Source organism: Crocuta crocuta, unplaced genomic scaffold (genome assembly GCF_008692635.1).
Source record: "Crocuta crocuta isolate KB4526 unplaced genomic scaffold, BGI_CrCroc_1.0 scaffold160, whole genome shotgun sequence".
NCBI lineage: Eukaryota > Metazoa > Chordata > Mammalia > Carnivora > Hyaenidae > Crocuta > Crocuta crocuta.
The window spans coordinates 5,903,767-5,920,829 of record NW_027527591.1 but is presented as its reverse complement, the minus strand read 5'-3'; the positions used below and the strand labels follow the sequence as shown (position 1 = coordinate 5,920,829).

The 17,063-nt window shown below is 40.0% G+C and overlaps 1 protein-coding gene across 1 annotated transcript in view; it reads left to right on the top strand.

Annotated features, from left to right (window-relative positions):
- The window catches only part of ADAM23 (ADAM metallopeptidase domain 23), a 164,265-nt gene extending 147,522 nt beyond the window's left edge, over window positions 1–16,743 (top strand). Inside the window, exons 24-26 of the mRNA XM_077771577.1 lie at window positions 8,556–8,646; window positions 15,935–15,997; window positions 16,341–16,743. Of these exons, the coding sequence (XP_077627703.1) occupies window positions 8,556–8,646; window positions 15,935–15,983 (140 nt within the window). The 3' untranslated portion in view covers window positions 15,984–15,997; window positions 16,341–16,743. The remainder of the gene's footprint in view (window positions 1–8,555; window positions 8,647–15,934; window positions 15,998–16,340) is intronic.
- The last annotated feature ends 320 nt before the right edge of the window (window positions 16,744–17,063 follow it).

The window sequence follows — 17,063 nt, the reverse complement described above, 5'->3', positions numbered from 1 at the left end:
ATGAGAAAACTAACTTAATTATCAGGGGTAACAGAGCCAAGGGTAAAACATAGAGCACCTGGTCTTGAGCCTAATATTTTTTCTGTTATTGCACACTGACTGCCTCGCTTCAAACTAAGTGTTGTTATTCTGTGGGTTCTCACAGCACAGTAGTAAGTAGAAAGAGTGAGACCATGAACAAGTCATGATTAAGCATATTAGCTCATCCATTGCTTTTCAGGGGAGTATTATGTTATTAGCATTTAGTATTTTGAAAATAATTTCTAAGTCTTAATACCTTGAAGAGCATTATTTAGCGTTTACATTTATCTTTGTGTACATCTTGTTGATAATTTCCTTTGTGAGTGCACAAATCTTTGATTTTGTAGTTCAGATGATTAGATATGAGATATTATAGTTATATATGATTATGCTCTTGTAAAATTATGTATCCCCTATGTATTTTTCTCATCAGTAATGGCCTCATCCATAACTTAAGGATTTACCAGGTTTTAAAATTTTTTGGTAACTGAGTTTATTTTGTTGGGATTCAGAAAAACTCCATGATATTTCCATTGACAGTATAAACTGACTGAAATAATATTCTTACATGAAATTAATTTGTTTTTCATCTTTTCAGACATCTGTCCCAGTGTATCTGAAGTGAAATTATTTTTTTTTAATTTCATGGAAAAGAGTAAGGAGATCTGATTGTATGTCTAACAATGAAATACGGAGCTAGAAAATATATGTTTGTCATGCCAATATTGTATTCTAAAGTACAGAGAATATATTTAGTATTTATTTCTGATCTTAAATTTTAGAAAATCATAAATCCCTGCAGAAAGAACTTTGGTTTATAGAATTTAAATGATGGCTTTGATGCCTCCTGCCTTTGTAGTATTAAGGATGCAGGATTATAGCGCCTTTGGCTCATTAGCATCACATGGATGAAATAATGCACCTTTTTGTTTCAGAAACTCTCTAAAAGTAAGAAAAAATAGCTCCTCAGTTTCAGAAGTGCAATTTCATGCTATCTGAAGCATGACTGGTCTGTGGAAGAATTCTACATATAAAGTAGAATGTCTTAACAAAAGGAGAAAAGTTAGAGTTTGTATCTTAATATTATACCCTTATCAAAAATTCTGCCTTTTAGTACATGTGAGCCTAGATAGTGGGGAACCAACACTAAAAACAATGATAATAATAAACCAACAAACAACAGAAGTTAATAAAACAAAAATGAGGACGTACTGCTAGGAAATAAAGAATTTCCACAAACAAGCTATAACACGAAGGTAAGTATGTTAAAGAGTTAGGGAACAAAGTTGAATCCCTAATTGCGGGATTGTGTTATTAGCTAGAGTCTTTATGAGTTCCATCTCCAAGTTTGGCGAGATGCAAAGAAAAGTAAAGTATATCATCATGGACCCAGCATAGTCCCTGGAGCAAAAAAACCCATCTAATAGATAACAAATGAACAAATGAATGCGTGAATGAATGAACAATTATAGTTAGATCATAAGTAAATTAGTATAGAGGTACAAAGGAGAGCATTGACCCCCAAAGGTCCAAGAGAGGTTTTTTGTTTCTTTTTCAATAAGAAGGTAAATCCTTTGTAGCTGTGAGGAGCAGCTGACACCTCTGTTTTCAAATTTGTCCCCCAAAAAATCCACCCACTTGTGAGCCACGCAATTAATTCATGTCCGTTTAAAAGCAGATAGAGACACCACCCACTGGAAGAGATAACCCTGTTAAGTATCACGGTAAAGAGTCAAGGCTATTTTACATACGTTTTCACACCAGAATTAAAGGTAGTGGGCAAACAAGGAGGAGGGGGAAGACTTTCGAAAAAGCTTTTTTTCCTACTTTTTAAAATTTTGTTTTGGTGTTAGAAGTAGTTATCAGTTAAGAATTTGGAGGTGATTATTCTTGCTCAGCAGAGAGTACACACTCTGTCTGTTGCTGTGGAATGTGTATCTGAAGCATCTGTAGGGAGGCCCCGCTCCTCTGGCTGGTTTCGAAAACCCACATGACGGATTGCCCCATTCTTTTGATGCTACAGAGAGGAATTACATCTGTAGCAAATAAAAAAGCCTTTTTAAGTTGTTATTTTCTTCATCACTCACGCAGTTATAATTTTTAAAAATTAACAAATATTCATTGACTACCACATTTTACAGGTGTGTGCATGTGTGTTTCCTACAATTTAGCATATGTAGCTTATATAAAAATTGAAGAGGTAATAGGAGTTTCAGGTATGTTGGCTCTGAGCGCCAATGCCTAAATCTTAAGCAAAAAAAACCCCTAAATTGTAAAATAATACATCCATGTTAATTTAATATTCTGAAGGCAGTGATTTTCTAAGATCTTAAAAAGTGAGTATTCATATTTGTGATACCTTTCATTCCAGTATTTGGCTCCACAGTTTGGAAATCTGAGATATGGTTTTGGTTATTTTGAATTATAATGTACTGTCTTATCTGGAAAACATCACCACCACCTTATATGTAGGTCTTCTTTCCATTACCCTCAATGCCCTCAGTAAATTTTCTCCATTTTCTGTTTCCTTTTTTTTTTTTTTTTTCTTTTCATTAACAACTCAGGTTGTGCCTAGCTGAGGATAAAACTAGAATCTCTTACTCGTACTGTTTGCCTGCAATTAAGTGAAGTACAGCTGCTCACCAGCGTGGGCGATCCAAGGTTCTCTCTCTTCTTTCGGAGAGTATTGGGGCAAAAAGGTCAATGAACACAATACTAAGCCTTAAAAAACTGTGAGTTCAAATCGTGGTTCATTGTTTAACTTCACCGTCTCACAGCACCCAGTCTGTGTGATGCAGGCTTGTCAAAGTTAATCTCTCTTTTCATTAGTAAAGGGGTTTGAAGCCAGCACTTTTGATCGCATGGAGTTATGAGATAAAGTGTGTATATGCCCGCACGGTTGCACGCACGCACACACACAGACTCAATCTTAAATCATCTGCCCTCCTGCTTCGGCACTAAACTTCCTCTTGCCTGTGCAGAGAGCGGCTTGGGGAGCTTTGCACACTGCAGGCCCTTTTTGCAACATCTGAAAGCTCAAAGCTCAGCACAGAAGTGGTGATGTGCAGGGGCAGGGCGTGTCTCCGCTCAGTAATCTACCACAGGGTGATCGGAAGCAATCAGTACTTCCCAGTGACCCCGACTTTCTCTGAGCAAATAGTTTATGCAGTGGAAACTGTAAACAACAACGAGACCCAAACATTGCAGAGTTATGTGAAATACACTTTTCCAGGAGAAAATGTACTTAATTTTAAAGATACTCTGTTTTAAATTTGTAAGGATTTTCACAAAATTGAATGATAAGTTCTGAAGTTTAAAAGAATGCAGTTTCTTAGGCATATGTTACAGTTTGAGAAATTTCTAAAGTATACTGCTGGTGTGTTACTTTGTAGTTAAAATCCAGACTTGCTGTTATTGCAGTTTAAATGACAGTTTAATGCCAACTCATTCCTCGTAGGAACTGTAACTCCAATTAGATTATTTATATGTTTAACAGTATTTATAAGAGAGGATGTTTTTAGGTAGGGTTTGTAGAGCTTGAAGTTAAATTAGCCTCGAAATTATTCTTCAGTATTTTCAATGTGTATGTAGACCTTCATTTTAAATTTTAAAGCAAAGATGTCAGTATTTAACTGACTTTCAAAGCATTTCCTGAATAGATTATTTTGTGTGTTAGTGAAATCAGTGTGTAATTCATTTCCTTTGTTAAAAACATCTCCGTTTTCCCTCCACACAGTGAACATGGCCACAAGCAGGCTAATAGGTGCTGTGGCAGGCACCATTCTGGCCCTGGGGGTGATTTTTGGAGGTACAGGGTGGGGAATAGAGTAAGCATCTTTGTGAGTTTCAGAGTGTTTCTGTATGGCTCCTCGTGTGTGAGCTGACCATTGTTGGTACCTAACCCCTGTCGTGTTTTGTCTCGTTGATGTGTTCCCCTTGCAAGTGCAACTTGTGGTGTGATTTGGATGTGTCTGTGCCGTGTGTTTTTCTCATGCAGTGAAGAACCTTCTCCTGTCTGGAACAATGTGGGGCATAAAATAATATTGGGGTGCTTATAATGTCTTCACAATTAAGACAATGGTCCAAAAGCTTCCATTGTTCTTCTACTGACAAAAGTAATTTTAAAACAACCTTTTTTGTCATTATTTTTTATTGACAAAAATGTTTTTATGTGAGTGTTTTATTAGTATTCTTATCATGAATGCAATTTTCACTGAATAAATCCACATATACAACTAGGAATTATTAATAGTTGTAGCTTCTTTTGAAGATCACCTGAATGATAGTCACCAATATTCTCTCCATGTATTTCAAGTGATATGGGAGGCTTTGGCTTAATTCTTTTAAGAAGATATTTAGGATATTGCCTTCATTTTTAAATATAAAATAGATTGATAGTTCAAATTAGAAATTTATGTAAATATTTGGGACCAAAGAACATGAAAAAGAAAAAGCTATGTATCCAAACCTGCAAAACATTAAGGAAATAGTTGCAATAATCTAGTGGCTTTGTCTTAAAAATAGCCAGTGCACAAATAAATCATGTGTCCCTTGCCTGTTGATTTCTCACGGAAATACAGCTCTTCTGTGTTCTCACGGTTGCTCTGTACTTGATCCAAGCCTCTGAATAGCTGTCAGTTCTCCATGGGATATTACTTTCATGAAGTTGCTGATCTGTAGACTAAAAGATTATCATGATCCCCGCCCCGTCTCTAATTACAGGGAGAACATTTACAAATGACAGAAATACCCTTTCACATGCTGTCTTTGGGTTCACCGGCATGGTGGTCACACTTCACAGTGGCCCAGGGATGAGTTACTGGTATCTTAAGGAATCACCAGATACCCTCTACTCAACTGGTCCAGACCATGGGCATGTTGATCTTACTACACACATTCCTCCTTAGTCCCAGGAGCTACAGCCCACAGATGCTCTTCCATACAAGTACTGGGAGACCCAAGCACTGAAATAGTGCAAGGGAAGCAGGCCCGTAGTTCCCACTCCGTGTTGAAGATTACCCGAACCTTCTCTCCCCTGGTTTGAAGGACCTGGACCAGATTTGCACCTGCTAGCTCCCCTCCCATCATACAGACCGTGAACCTAATTAACCCAGGGCAGCTAGAGATACTGGACACGATACTTTGTTTCTCTTTAGCTGGTAGAAAATAAAGCATAAAAGCAGAATTACCATGTAGAGAAAACAAAAACTTTGTCTTGTAAAACTTCACCGTAGATCTGCTGACTGAATTATATATGAAAGTAGCATTCCATTTGCCAGGGGAAACTCTATATATGCATTTATGGGAAATTCCTCCTTGAAGAAAGGTAGTTTTTGAAAAAATCATCCCAATTGTGCTTTTTAGGTTATTTATTGACCATAATTGTGATGTGCTGCAAAGTACCAACTAAGGGATGAATTTTAATAAGTTTCCCTTTGAGCCTTAGAGATAGGCAAACCCCAAGGTGTTTGTTATAAAGCGTAGTCCTTGTGACCAGTGTCTGTTTTCATCATCCCTTCCAGTCCTGTTAGTTTGTGGCTATTTCTGGTTGTGACAGGTAAGTCTGTATAAGTGTATTATTTTTCCTAAAAATAAATTTGTTATTTATTATTCTTGGCTTATGCGCTTTTTTTGTTTATTAGTTTACTGATTGTTTTCTTCCAAATTCTAAATTTTGTCATAATTGCTAAATCATAAATATAGTTTTTTTATCCACAATAGTACAATATAAATTGTTTTAACACTTCCTGGCTTAGCTAATAGTGTAATGTTCATTTAGTCACTAAGGATTCCATGAATAGAAGGTTTGGAATTTTTTTGTTTGGGTATTTTTTTTGAGGGGAGTTATTTCTACTCCTTAGTTTATAATTGTAAATCAGGACTCATCTGTCATGAATTATGTATTGATTCTAATCCCAACCTGTTTTCTGAGCTAGTAAAGTACAAATCATGTCTAAAGCATAATATATATGGAAATATAAATATTTTCTAAAGGTTTATTTCAAAATGTGTTTCCCTGTTAAAACTTGGGGAGGAAATACATGTAAGGGGACTGTTTCATGAGAGCAGGGGTTAGCAAACGTTCTGTAAAGGGCCAGAAGGTAAATGGTTTTGACTCTGCAGGCCACAGGATGTGCGTCACAACCTTGGGACTCTACTGTCTTAGCACAAAAGAAATGTAAACAACATGAAAATAGCTGTATTCCAAGAACATTCCTTTGCGGACAGGAGGTGGAGCCAGATTTGGCCAGTGGGCTGTAGTTTGCTGACCCTTGAGTTAGAGCATAAGCTTTTCAGTCGGACAAATCTGTGTTCAAATCTTGCCTCTGTCACTACATTCTAGAAGCCACTGTTTCTTCATCTAATAAACAGGAATAATCGTAATTCTTACCTCGTATGGTTTTTGTGAGAATCCAATGAGATGTTTGTCACATGCTTACAACCGCACCCAGCACAGAGTTAAGTGCTCAATGTAGAGTAACTAACCTGCTTCGATTGCTCTCCTACTACTCTTTATTCTTATTTGTGCATTTCTGAAGGCTACTGAGATTTGTGTTCTGTGGAACTGCAGTGGCCAGTCCTGAGAATGAGTCACAAGCCCACGAGCCTGAAGAGACCGCATCCCTGAGACCCCCCCACTGCAGCTGTCTCCCACCTTTCCACTCGCCCTCACGAGCCCTGGGTGGTCTCTGAATAAAAACATACGACACACACAATTTTAGCGTGGCACCCATTTGTGTACACAGTTGAGGGCACTGACGTGAGCAGAAAAGAGAATTTTTTATGCAGAAATGAACATATGCACAAAGTCAAGGATTTCAGGGGAAATCGCAAAATTGGCCTTATGACTTCTGAAACAGGATATTCAGTTACAATCAGAAGAATTTTGCTGTTAGGGGTGCTATACCTATTAGCATCCTGAAGGATGTGATGTGCAAAATAATTCCTGTACTGACGTTAATGCTGCTTACATTTAAAAATGAGCTAAGGCGTTTTCCCCTGTGAGTGGAGAGGATGGGCTGTCAGATGTATCAAGTCTTTCTTACTCGGACGGTTGATGGAAACTCTATTTTGTATTTTCTTCCTTGCTGTCCTTTCTGCTCCCTTTTTAAACTATATCTCCAAGCCTCAAATTTCAAATGGGAACTTAAAAGATAGTCTCAGTTGAGCCTGCAGAATCTTTTCTCCATTTCTGCAGAATTATCCAGATGAGTTTTACGCTTCCCCCCGTCTTGCCTTTGGAACCGCAGGCTGTTTAAACGCTGTAGGGATCCTTTCAGTGAAGAAATGCCTCTAGCTTCCAAGTCACATCTTTATTAGTAACCTCCTTCTGACTTCTTTTATTTATTTATTTTTTTATTTTTTTAATGTTTATTTTTGAGACACAGAGCGTGAACGGAGGAGGGGCAGAGAGAGAGGGAGACACAGAATCCAAACCAGGCTCCAGGCTCTGAGCTGTCAGCACAGAGCCCGACGCGGGGCCCGAACCCACAGGCCGTGAGATCATGACCTGAGCTGACATCGGACGCTTAACTGACTGAGCCACCCAGGCGCCCCTGACTTCTTTTATTTTTATTTTTTTTATGTTTTTTTTTTTATTTACTTCTGAGAGAGAGAGACAGCGTGAGCAGGGGAGGGTCAGAGAGAGAGGGAGACACAGAATCTGAAACAGGCTCCAGGCTCTGAGCTGGCAGTCAGCACAGATCCCGATGCGGGGCTCGAACCCACGAACCGCGAGATCATGACCTGAGCTGAAGTCAGACACTCAACCGACTGAGCCACCCAGGCGCCCCACTTCTTTTATTTTTTAATGTTTATTTTGGAGAGAGACAGACACAGAGACAGAAAGAGTGCAAGTGGGGGAGAGGCAGAGAGAGAGAGAAAGACAGAATCCGAAACAGGCTCCAGGCTCTGAGTTGTCAGCACTGAGCCCCATGCAGGGCTGTAACTCACGAACTACGAGGTCATGACCTGGGCTGAAGTCAGACACTTGACCGACTGAGACACCCAGGCGCCCCACCACCTTCTGCTTCGAAATGTTAATTGTTTCCAAGTAGGGGTTAAAAAAAAATGTAGCATTTAGACAACTTTGAGTGCTGCCTGAAAGAGCACTTTATTAGAATATTTTTCCTTCTTTTCCTGCCATCCTTTGCCAGTCAGATTGAGCTAATTCTAATGCACCCATGTTCTTCCTGTGCTCTTTTGCTTCTTTGATTCATGATACCGGGAAAGAGGAGAGGAGAGACGGGTGATGCTGGCAATTGGGGTACATATGCTTCAAATTCTGCGGAAGGTGAATTTAACAGAACTGAACTGTCAGGGATGCAGAAGCTTTAGATTTAGGGGCATTCGTATCCAAACAGTAGCTCTCCATAGCGTTGGAAGTGCAATGAAGCTGAGTAAATCAAGGCAATTTAAGTGTTGAGCAATTTTTTATGCAGTGTTTACCTCCTGAAACCGCGTAATTGCCTTTCCCTTGTGGTAACAACAGTAGATGGCTCATATGACTTTCTTCCCATGATCCTTTGTCACAGGTCCTAGTGCCACCAATCTCATAATAGGCTCCATCGCTGGTGCCATCCTGGTAGCAGCTATTGTCCTTGGGGGCACAGGATGGGGATTTAAGTAAGCAACGCCGCATGTCTTCTCCTCAGTGGCTCTGGCACTTCTCTTTTCTGCTTACATAACCAGGTTTTGAGTTCCTGCTACAAGATTTCGAGTTTTAGCAGCAAACTGCTAAAAATAAATATTTTTATTCAGAAATGGACTAGAAAAGAAGAAACGTGGAAACCTCAAACGTCATCTTCAGGCTAGTGGGAAAACTTGAAATGTAGAAGGAATTCACAGGCACAAGTTTAAGGAGAATAAAGTAGAGCTTCTTCAGAAGAAGACATTCCAGTGCTTAGAAGCAAGCATTCTGATATATTGTTTTTTATACACAGTAGTCAGGACACTTTGCAGCTGCATATAAGGGGATATAAATCCTTTGTATCTGTTTAAAACTGGTTTATATTCCACTGACATTTTGAATTTTTCACAACCTAAGTAACTATTCGTTCAATATTTTTCACACATAACACATTATATGTAGCTTTGTGATTTGAAAAGCTTTATTATTTTATAAAAATTAGATTTAAAAAATATATTAATTCCCTAACCATCTGAAGTGGTTTCACGTTGGAATTTGAAGTCTGTGGCTCTGTGGTACTTAAATATTTCCTAATTAACTGCCAATTAGCTGGTATGTTCCTATAGTGACTTTTAGTTTGGATTGTGCATTGATCACTGAACTAAGTTTATTCAAATAGACATGGTGGCTATTCACAAATAAACAGTAGTTATGATCCAGATTTGTAAACCTAACTTATCAAGTTTGGATGTTGCCATAGTTCAGGTTCATTGGATAATTGCTTTTCATATCTTTTCTTCGGTCTGTGGTGGCTTGATTATTATGATTTGTAGATAAGACTTCCTGTGCCAAATATTCCCTGTGATAAATTAAGCCCCAGCCAGATCTACAGAAACAAATTTAAGTGGGAAATAGGACCATTACCTAAATTCAAAACCCACTTTGCCTCCATCTGGTTACTCAACTGAGGATGTTTTTTACTTGAATTATCTAAATAATTGTATTAATTGTGAACTTGGTTCTATTTTATATTTTGAATCCTGAATTCAAATTTTGAAACCAGGTAAAATGTCATTAGAAACCGATAATGAAAGAAAAACAAACTACATGATGATCTAAATAAATTCAGCATTTTCTGATAATTTTGTTATTTAAGTCATAAGATTTAATGAGTAAGCCTACAAGTTTTTGAATGGCTTGAACTTGGAAAGTTGTTATCAAATGGTACTTCTCTTCTACAGAGATATTTGTAAACTTGAACTTGTTTGATGAGACAGTAGTTTTTGCATCATCCTGTTTTCTTTTTTTCTTTAATTTTTTAATGTTTTATTTATTTCTGAGAGAGAGAGAGAGACAGCGAGGGTCAGAGAGAGAGGGAGACACAGAATCTGAAGCAGCCTCCAGGCTCTGAGCTAGCTGTCAGCACAGAGTCCAACGCGGGGCTCAAACCCATGAACCGTGAGATCATGACCTGAGCCGAAGTCGGATGCTTAACCGACTGAGCCACCCAGACGCCCCTGCATCATCCTGTTTTCAAAAACACACACGAAATGGACAACTCATATTTGAATTCTCATTGTGGTATTAACAAGACATTGCCCAGATAATGAGTCACTCATGATCTCTAGGGCACTCTCATGTGCATATATATTTATCTATAATAGATAATATATATGATCTATATATACGTATATATATATAAATATAAATATATATATATATTTGTTTTGTTTTGTTTAGTCCAGCCTAATTCAAGCAAGAAGTTTTCTTTGTGCCATATAACTATAAAAAAAGTCATTGCACATTATAGTAGTTCCATGATCTGTTCTTATTTTAAAATACTTCCTTGAAATGTTTCATAAATATGCCTTAAGGAAAAAAAATTTGGCCCGTGCCCAAGCTTCTGTCTTCTTGGCATCAGGAAGCCTCAGTTTCAAAGGACTGGAAGACAGTCCTCTGCATCTCTGACGTCCAGCCACACGCAACGCCAAATTTACTATCTCAGCCTTTGGAGACAAGAGCACTATTCTGTAGCAGGACCTCAAAACAGTGGCCTGGCCTAGCGCACAGCTTGAATTGCATGTTTCTTTGGGGGAAAATGGAAAAGCCTTTATCGCTGTGTATATAAGTGGATTAGGCCCTGTACAGATGATTTATATCTGAGAGATACGTCTACTCATCGGAGGAACAGAAAAGGGAGGGGAGACGGACACTTAGTAAGGTGAGAAGCAGCCTCTCCTGACAGCCGAGAGGGCACTGCTGTGCAGACATGCGCACTGCTGCGCTAAGCCAATGCCCTTTCCCGTGCTCTGTGACCCTAAGGATTACTTTAAAGGAAAATGTTGTAGGAAGGCACACACACAATAATGGGAAGTATCTTTATGCCCAAAACTAAGGAAAAACTGAAGACAGAGTAATTCTTGAATGTTAGTAGTTTAAACTTGGAGACACCACTGTTCTTCATGATGACTATTGGTTGCTACATGAGGATCTGAATTTGCTTTAGATTTTAAAAGTAGGCATGTGGTTTATAGTAAACATTAAAGAACTGCTTCTACTTTGCAAGAGAAGGCATTGGGTGCCAAATGATACAGTTTAGGTTTTCCCACCACTTGGGCAATTTGGGAGATTATTAGTCTAGAAGTTATTTGCTAAATGAACTAAGTTATTTCAGTTTCTTGTTGAGTTCACTGTAAATACAAAAGAGGGTCATTGGGAATCAGAAGTTGAAAATAGTGTTTAAAGGCGATTTCTCTGAATACTTTTATTGGAAATCCTTCCTGAATTGCGTTTTACTAGAAGAGAAAAGCAAAGCAATAACACAGTAGCCTGAGAATTTGAGGGTATATGGACTTTTAGATTAAATGAAAACATGTTAACTGCTCAGGGACAGTGTTGCTTTTTCCCAAAGTCACATTTTTTGAGGCATAACACTGTGAGTAACTTCAGTGTGGAAGAAGTTCCATACCGCACATGACCTGTTCAAATACATTGAGAAGATACCTCTGCTCTGACCCCTGACATTGTCTGCCATTCTTTATAGCTTTTGTCTTAAGCCATATTTCCTCTGAAATAGGTGGTAAAAAGCATGAGTGTATGTGAGTGTGCATGCATGTGTGAATGTGTACATCTTTGTGTGAATACATGATAATGAAGTTTTGTTGAGATAATTGTGATAAAAAATAATACAAGCTTATATGACATCTTTTCAGCAGAATGATAGAGTCTGCAAGCTTTGCTTAATGCAAACAAGACATCCATTGCAAAGCTGTAGACCTCCTGAGAAGAAAAAAGTGCCTTTTGTGGTAGATTCTTTTATTTAACATATTCTGATGTGTGGGGTATTGTGGTAGGTACACCTTTGCAACTTCCGTTAGTCTGCATCCTCCGGAAGTATGAAGACCCTTAGGGTGATTTAGCGGGTGGATTCTCAGTCTATGGGGTGTTAGAAATTTTCTCTGAGAAATCCTGTGAAAGATGAAGGTAGGTTCTTGGCACACCAATTTGTCCCACTTTACCCCCATATCTGCATTTATTTACGTCCCTCCCACCCCCAGGTTCCTTTTCGTCTCCATCACCTACACACGCAGAATAAAGCAGAGCACTGGCAGTCTTGGTTCTGGTTGACGAATGAAGACGCACAGCCTCATTCAGTTTTGCATAGTAATGCTGCTGCCTTAGATGATTAGGGCTGTTGCTTCCTAGCCATTAGAAAAATGAAGTAGATGAAGGATCATTTGAGTAGCATCTTCCTCTCAATCGTAGGAAAGGTAGCAAATAGATGAAAAGAGGATTTCACGTTTCCATTTAAAAATGAACCGAATTGCTCATACCCCCTTGGACATGGGTTTCTATCTGACATTCCCTAAATTTGAACACAGAAATTTAGATGTGAGCAATACAGTCGTTTACATTGCATACGAAGTGTATGAACACTATAGGCGGTGGTCAGAAAGTGAAATTCTAGGCGATCATAGGAAAACAACTTGAAGGTAACAGTGACATAGTTTGTTGATTTGAGGCTTAGCATTGAGCTCTCACAACCATATTACCATGTCTCAGACTGTGGAGCCCTGTTACCACGTCCCACCGCCCCACTGCTTGCTCCCTCCATCTCCCTCAGTATGATTCAGTGGCAGTAGCGGTCATACTGGCTTGGCAGAGCTGCTCTTGACCTTAAAAGTGTTACCTTAATAAGTCTGTATAATAATCTGTTGTGATTTCCTCCCTATGAATAGTTATTTGGGCTACAAGTTCTTACTGAGCCTGATTTTGACTGATTTTAAGCAATTCTGTTTGGTCTGTGTTCCATTTCATAGGACATATTAAAAGATTAAAGAAAAGGTGATCACATAAGTGATACATAAAGGATCATATCTGGGTTTACCACAAGGAGAGTTGAATTGTGTGAATGTCAAGTTGGATGAAATTTGAAAGGAATTTAATACTGCCAATTATATTTTCTCAAAAGGGTAAATGCCTCTTTATTTTGTTTTGGTTTTGATTTTTATAGGATTAGGAAATGGAATCAATTTTAGCTCCTCTTTCCATGGGGGGAACCAGACTGCTGCTTCTCTGAATTCCACGACCATATCCCAGTGGGAAATAAGGAGCCTCATTCCCTTAATTCCTACAATTCCGGGGTTAGGCACTTTCTCACTCAGACCTAGCAGGCTGGCCAGGAAAAAGCAGGTTAGCCCCCCACCTCAACTCCCTGGGGAAGTGACCTCAGTCAAAGGTGGTGTTGGAGGGGTTGAGGGAAGGGGTCTTGGTGAGTGGTGATGACTCATCATGGAAACAGAAGAAGGTGGTAGCAAGGGGTAAATATGTTCCCTTGAAAGAACTAAAGCCTTTACAGATCTGAGAGGGGTGTTGTTACCTGAAGAGCATTGTTTTAATTTTGTATAGATACATATGTGGACAATGTATATTGTAGACAAAAGTGCAGTTTCCTCAGATGTCAGGAGGATTGGTGAAAGCTGGGTTGATGCAAGGCTTATGGATTATGCTAACATTTTATAATGATCCAGAAACACTGTACGGGTTATGACGAGGACATTTGCTGCCTTCCTGGTCCTAGTGAGCAGAAGGAAGTCAGATGAAACAGCTGTGGAAGGAAGACAACCATCTCCCCATGATAGTTGTACTTTCATATTACAATTGAGCGAAAAGACTTTTTTTCATACAGAAAATTCAGGCCAGGCAGTTCTCAAGGTAAGGTGAGTTCTCACGACTCACCATAGTAGTTCTGCAATTTATACACGAGGAGCCTCACAGTCAGCCTGCCACAGGAGGGTCCCCCTCTGCCCTCATCATGGGGCCGTGCCTTCCTCCTGCTGCGGCATCTGTGGAGGAAATACAGCGCCCTGGTGGTATTCAGAGTCCATTTCCCCATAGAAAGAATGGTTTTACAGGATGGCTTGGCCTCTTGGTCTGACCTGGGAAACCATTCATCCTCTAGAATATATTTTCTTTAAAATAATGTAATCTAAGTTTCAAAAACTGACTTTTGAAAGGAGCACAATCTTTTGGGCACTGGGGGTTGACTGTATGCCAAGCTGAAATGGAATTTCATATCTCCATTTAAAAATGAACTAGATTGCAGTTATGACCTTGGACATGGCTATCTATCTTCCATTCCCTGAATTTGAATAAGGGAATTTAGATGTGAGCCGTGTAGTCACACGCGCAGCACTAGCTCTCTTGATCTTTCCTTTACATTCGTTTTAATTGAGGGGACGTTAGTTTCCTGTTTCTCTTCGATTTCAGCGACACACAGCTAAATTGGTTGGAGCACCTGGTCCTTCAGGGTCATTCGGCAAGGTCAAGCAGTCTTTGTTTTTCCTCACCTCACCCACGGGTAGAGTTGTTCTTTATACATCTACTTTTAAGAGCTGTGAGTGTGGGTAGTAGGCACAAGCCCTGTGCTCTGCAGCCAACGAACTCTGCCAGATGCGTTAAGGGGGACGTCCCTTTTGGTCTCAAAGCAGCAGCCATGACTGCTTTTGAAAATACTGGCTCAAAAGAAAGTTCTTGGAGGTGGTGGGGAATGGGGAAGAAAGGAAGTAGCACTGTTGCAAATAGCGTTTGCAGCAATGGGTTACCTGCTAGGCCAACAAACCACAGGCTTAGGCCATTAACAAAGACATTTTAATGAAAACTTTTACAAGAAAAGGGAGATTTTCTTTGCAGATTTTAAAAATTTCTGTTATTTCAAAAGAGAAGCATCGAAGTGGCCATCTGGGAGAAATGAGAACTTTGCAGGATGCCTTTATACATATTTTGAGCTTTGGTATTGTTTTAATTTTGAATTATGTGTGGGGAAGGAGGAACACACTGTCGTTTTTTGGCACATAGAGCCGGAAGGGTATTCAGCTGGCCCTGAGTGGGCAGGGGCGAGAGGGGGCTCGGGGACCCCTCGCTCTCCGGTTTTGCATGATGCCGCGGTGGCAACAGCATTGCACCCGCCCAGTGCGCACACTAAATGCATGAGCCCCCTTGCTTGATGCCCCACATGAAGCCAGACCATGGGGAGGTTGCAACCAACTTTTGGTGTTGCCTTGTGGTGTCTTGCTGGTTCTTTTCTCTTTTTAAATAATAGGAACCACTTTTTAGGAGACTGGACACTGAGAGCAAGGCATTTTAACTTGCTTATTTCCACTGAGCTTAACTGCTGCATTTGCTTAACTAACCCGAGCCCGTGTCCATTCTCCTTTGGGTGTACCGTCTTGCTGTGCACTCTGGTTTTCAACTGTGTAGATACAAAAAATGCTTGTTCCACGGTGGGGTAAGAGCTCACACACCCAAGGCAGCAAGATAGCGAATGAGGCTCCTTGCCATCTTGGCAAAGGCCGACCCACTGGTACAGAACTCTCACGTCCTGGAAGGAAGCAGCTAGAAGCCCTTCGGAGTCGTGCGTAGTTCCCCTAAGAGCCCCCTACAATGTAGGAAGAGCCCTCCCTGTAATGTTCATCTAGTTAAAATTAGTCACATCACTCACTTCTGAAACAAGAGACAAATTGGGCTGCGGAGGCTTCCAGTGATTTAAAATGAACAACTCAAAGCTTCTTTTGGTCTTTACAAATGGATCTACTCTAGTGGAGATGTTGTAAAGACATTCAAAAGTGTGAGCTGTTCTGTTTCGAGTTATTTTGGGAAACCTGCCTCCGTGTGAGTTGATTACTTTGCTCTGGAACTAGCGTGGTTGTCATTATCATCGCGCTCCTCTCGCCATGATCTGATTAATATTGTGGATTTTTCTCTCTCTGCCTGCGTCTCTGGAAGAAATGTCAAGAAGAGGAGGTTCGATCCCACTCAGCAAGGCCCCATCTGAGTCGGCGGCACCGGGTGAGCGGTGCTTCGCACTGTTGGGTTCTGGGCGTGACAAACTCACAGCACCCTGGCCGGAACTGTTAAGTCTGTAAACAAGAACACTGGGTGGTAACGACCACAGAACTGAAGCTGGGGGACAGGGATGGGGCAAAAGGAAACTGTCCTTTTGGGAACTAATTTCGAAGAACCCCTCTCACCACCTGTCAATAAAAGGGGATAAAAGACGATGTTATAAAAAAGAACTATTTCACAGAATCTTTTTTTTTTTCTAACTAAAGGAAGAAGGGACAATAACACAAAATTAAGTGCAATAAAAGAACCATTAAAAAATAGCAAATGATTTTTTTTCTTTCCTCAGCCTGCCGGCACTTAACATCTTCTAAATGATTTGGCATGATTTTTTTTCCCCTTTCCTACCAATGACACACTCCAGTGGCATGAAGATCTAATTTTCGAAAGGGTCAAATCTGCATGGCATCTATACAACAAGCAGCTCGCAAACCAATCCACAGCCAAACCTGCAACTGAATTCCTACGGTGAAGATGAAAGGTAAACACATGGAGGCTGCCTGGCCTTCACCCCCTAGTCTAGACCAGGCCACGAGGGACTCCGGACCCGGGCTCTTGTTGATTCACTTCCCCATTGTCTGTTCTCTCGGACCAAGCATCCTTTGGAAATAGGAGCTGAGACTCGAACAATGATGCTACTGTATAGTTCTTTTATAAATGTAAATATGGAAATAAGAGATTTTGACACATCATTTTCACTTGTCTGTACTGAAATATTTTTCTTGTAAAGTAGATTTGAGTTCATTGTTTGCTCCCCATCTTTTGGGTTCTTTTCTCTTGTTTCCTCTCTCTCTCTTCTTCTCTTGTCACAACAGTCACAACAATGATTTGGGGGCTTGCTTAACAGAGACAGACATAGCCACAGATGCAGGGAGTTTGGGCACAAAATAGGTACAATTTAAAAATGAAATCCTTGAATGAAAGGAAATGCTTGAAACCAAAAGTAAGCAAAAGGCTGGGGGGGGGGAGGGACACAAACAACTAAATAACCCTTATTAAACATACGGAAATT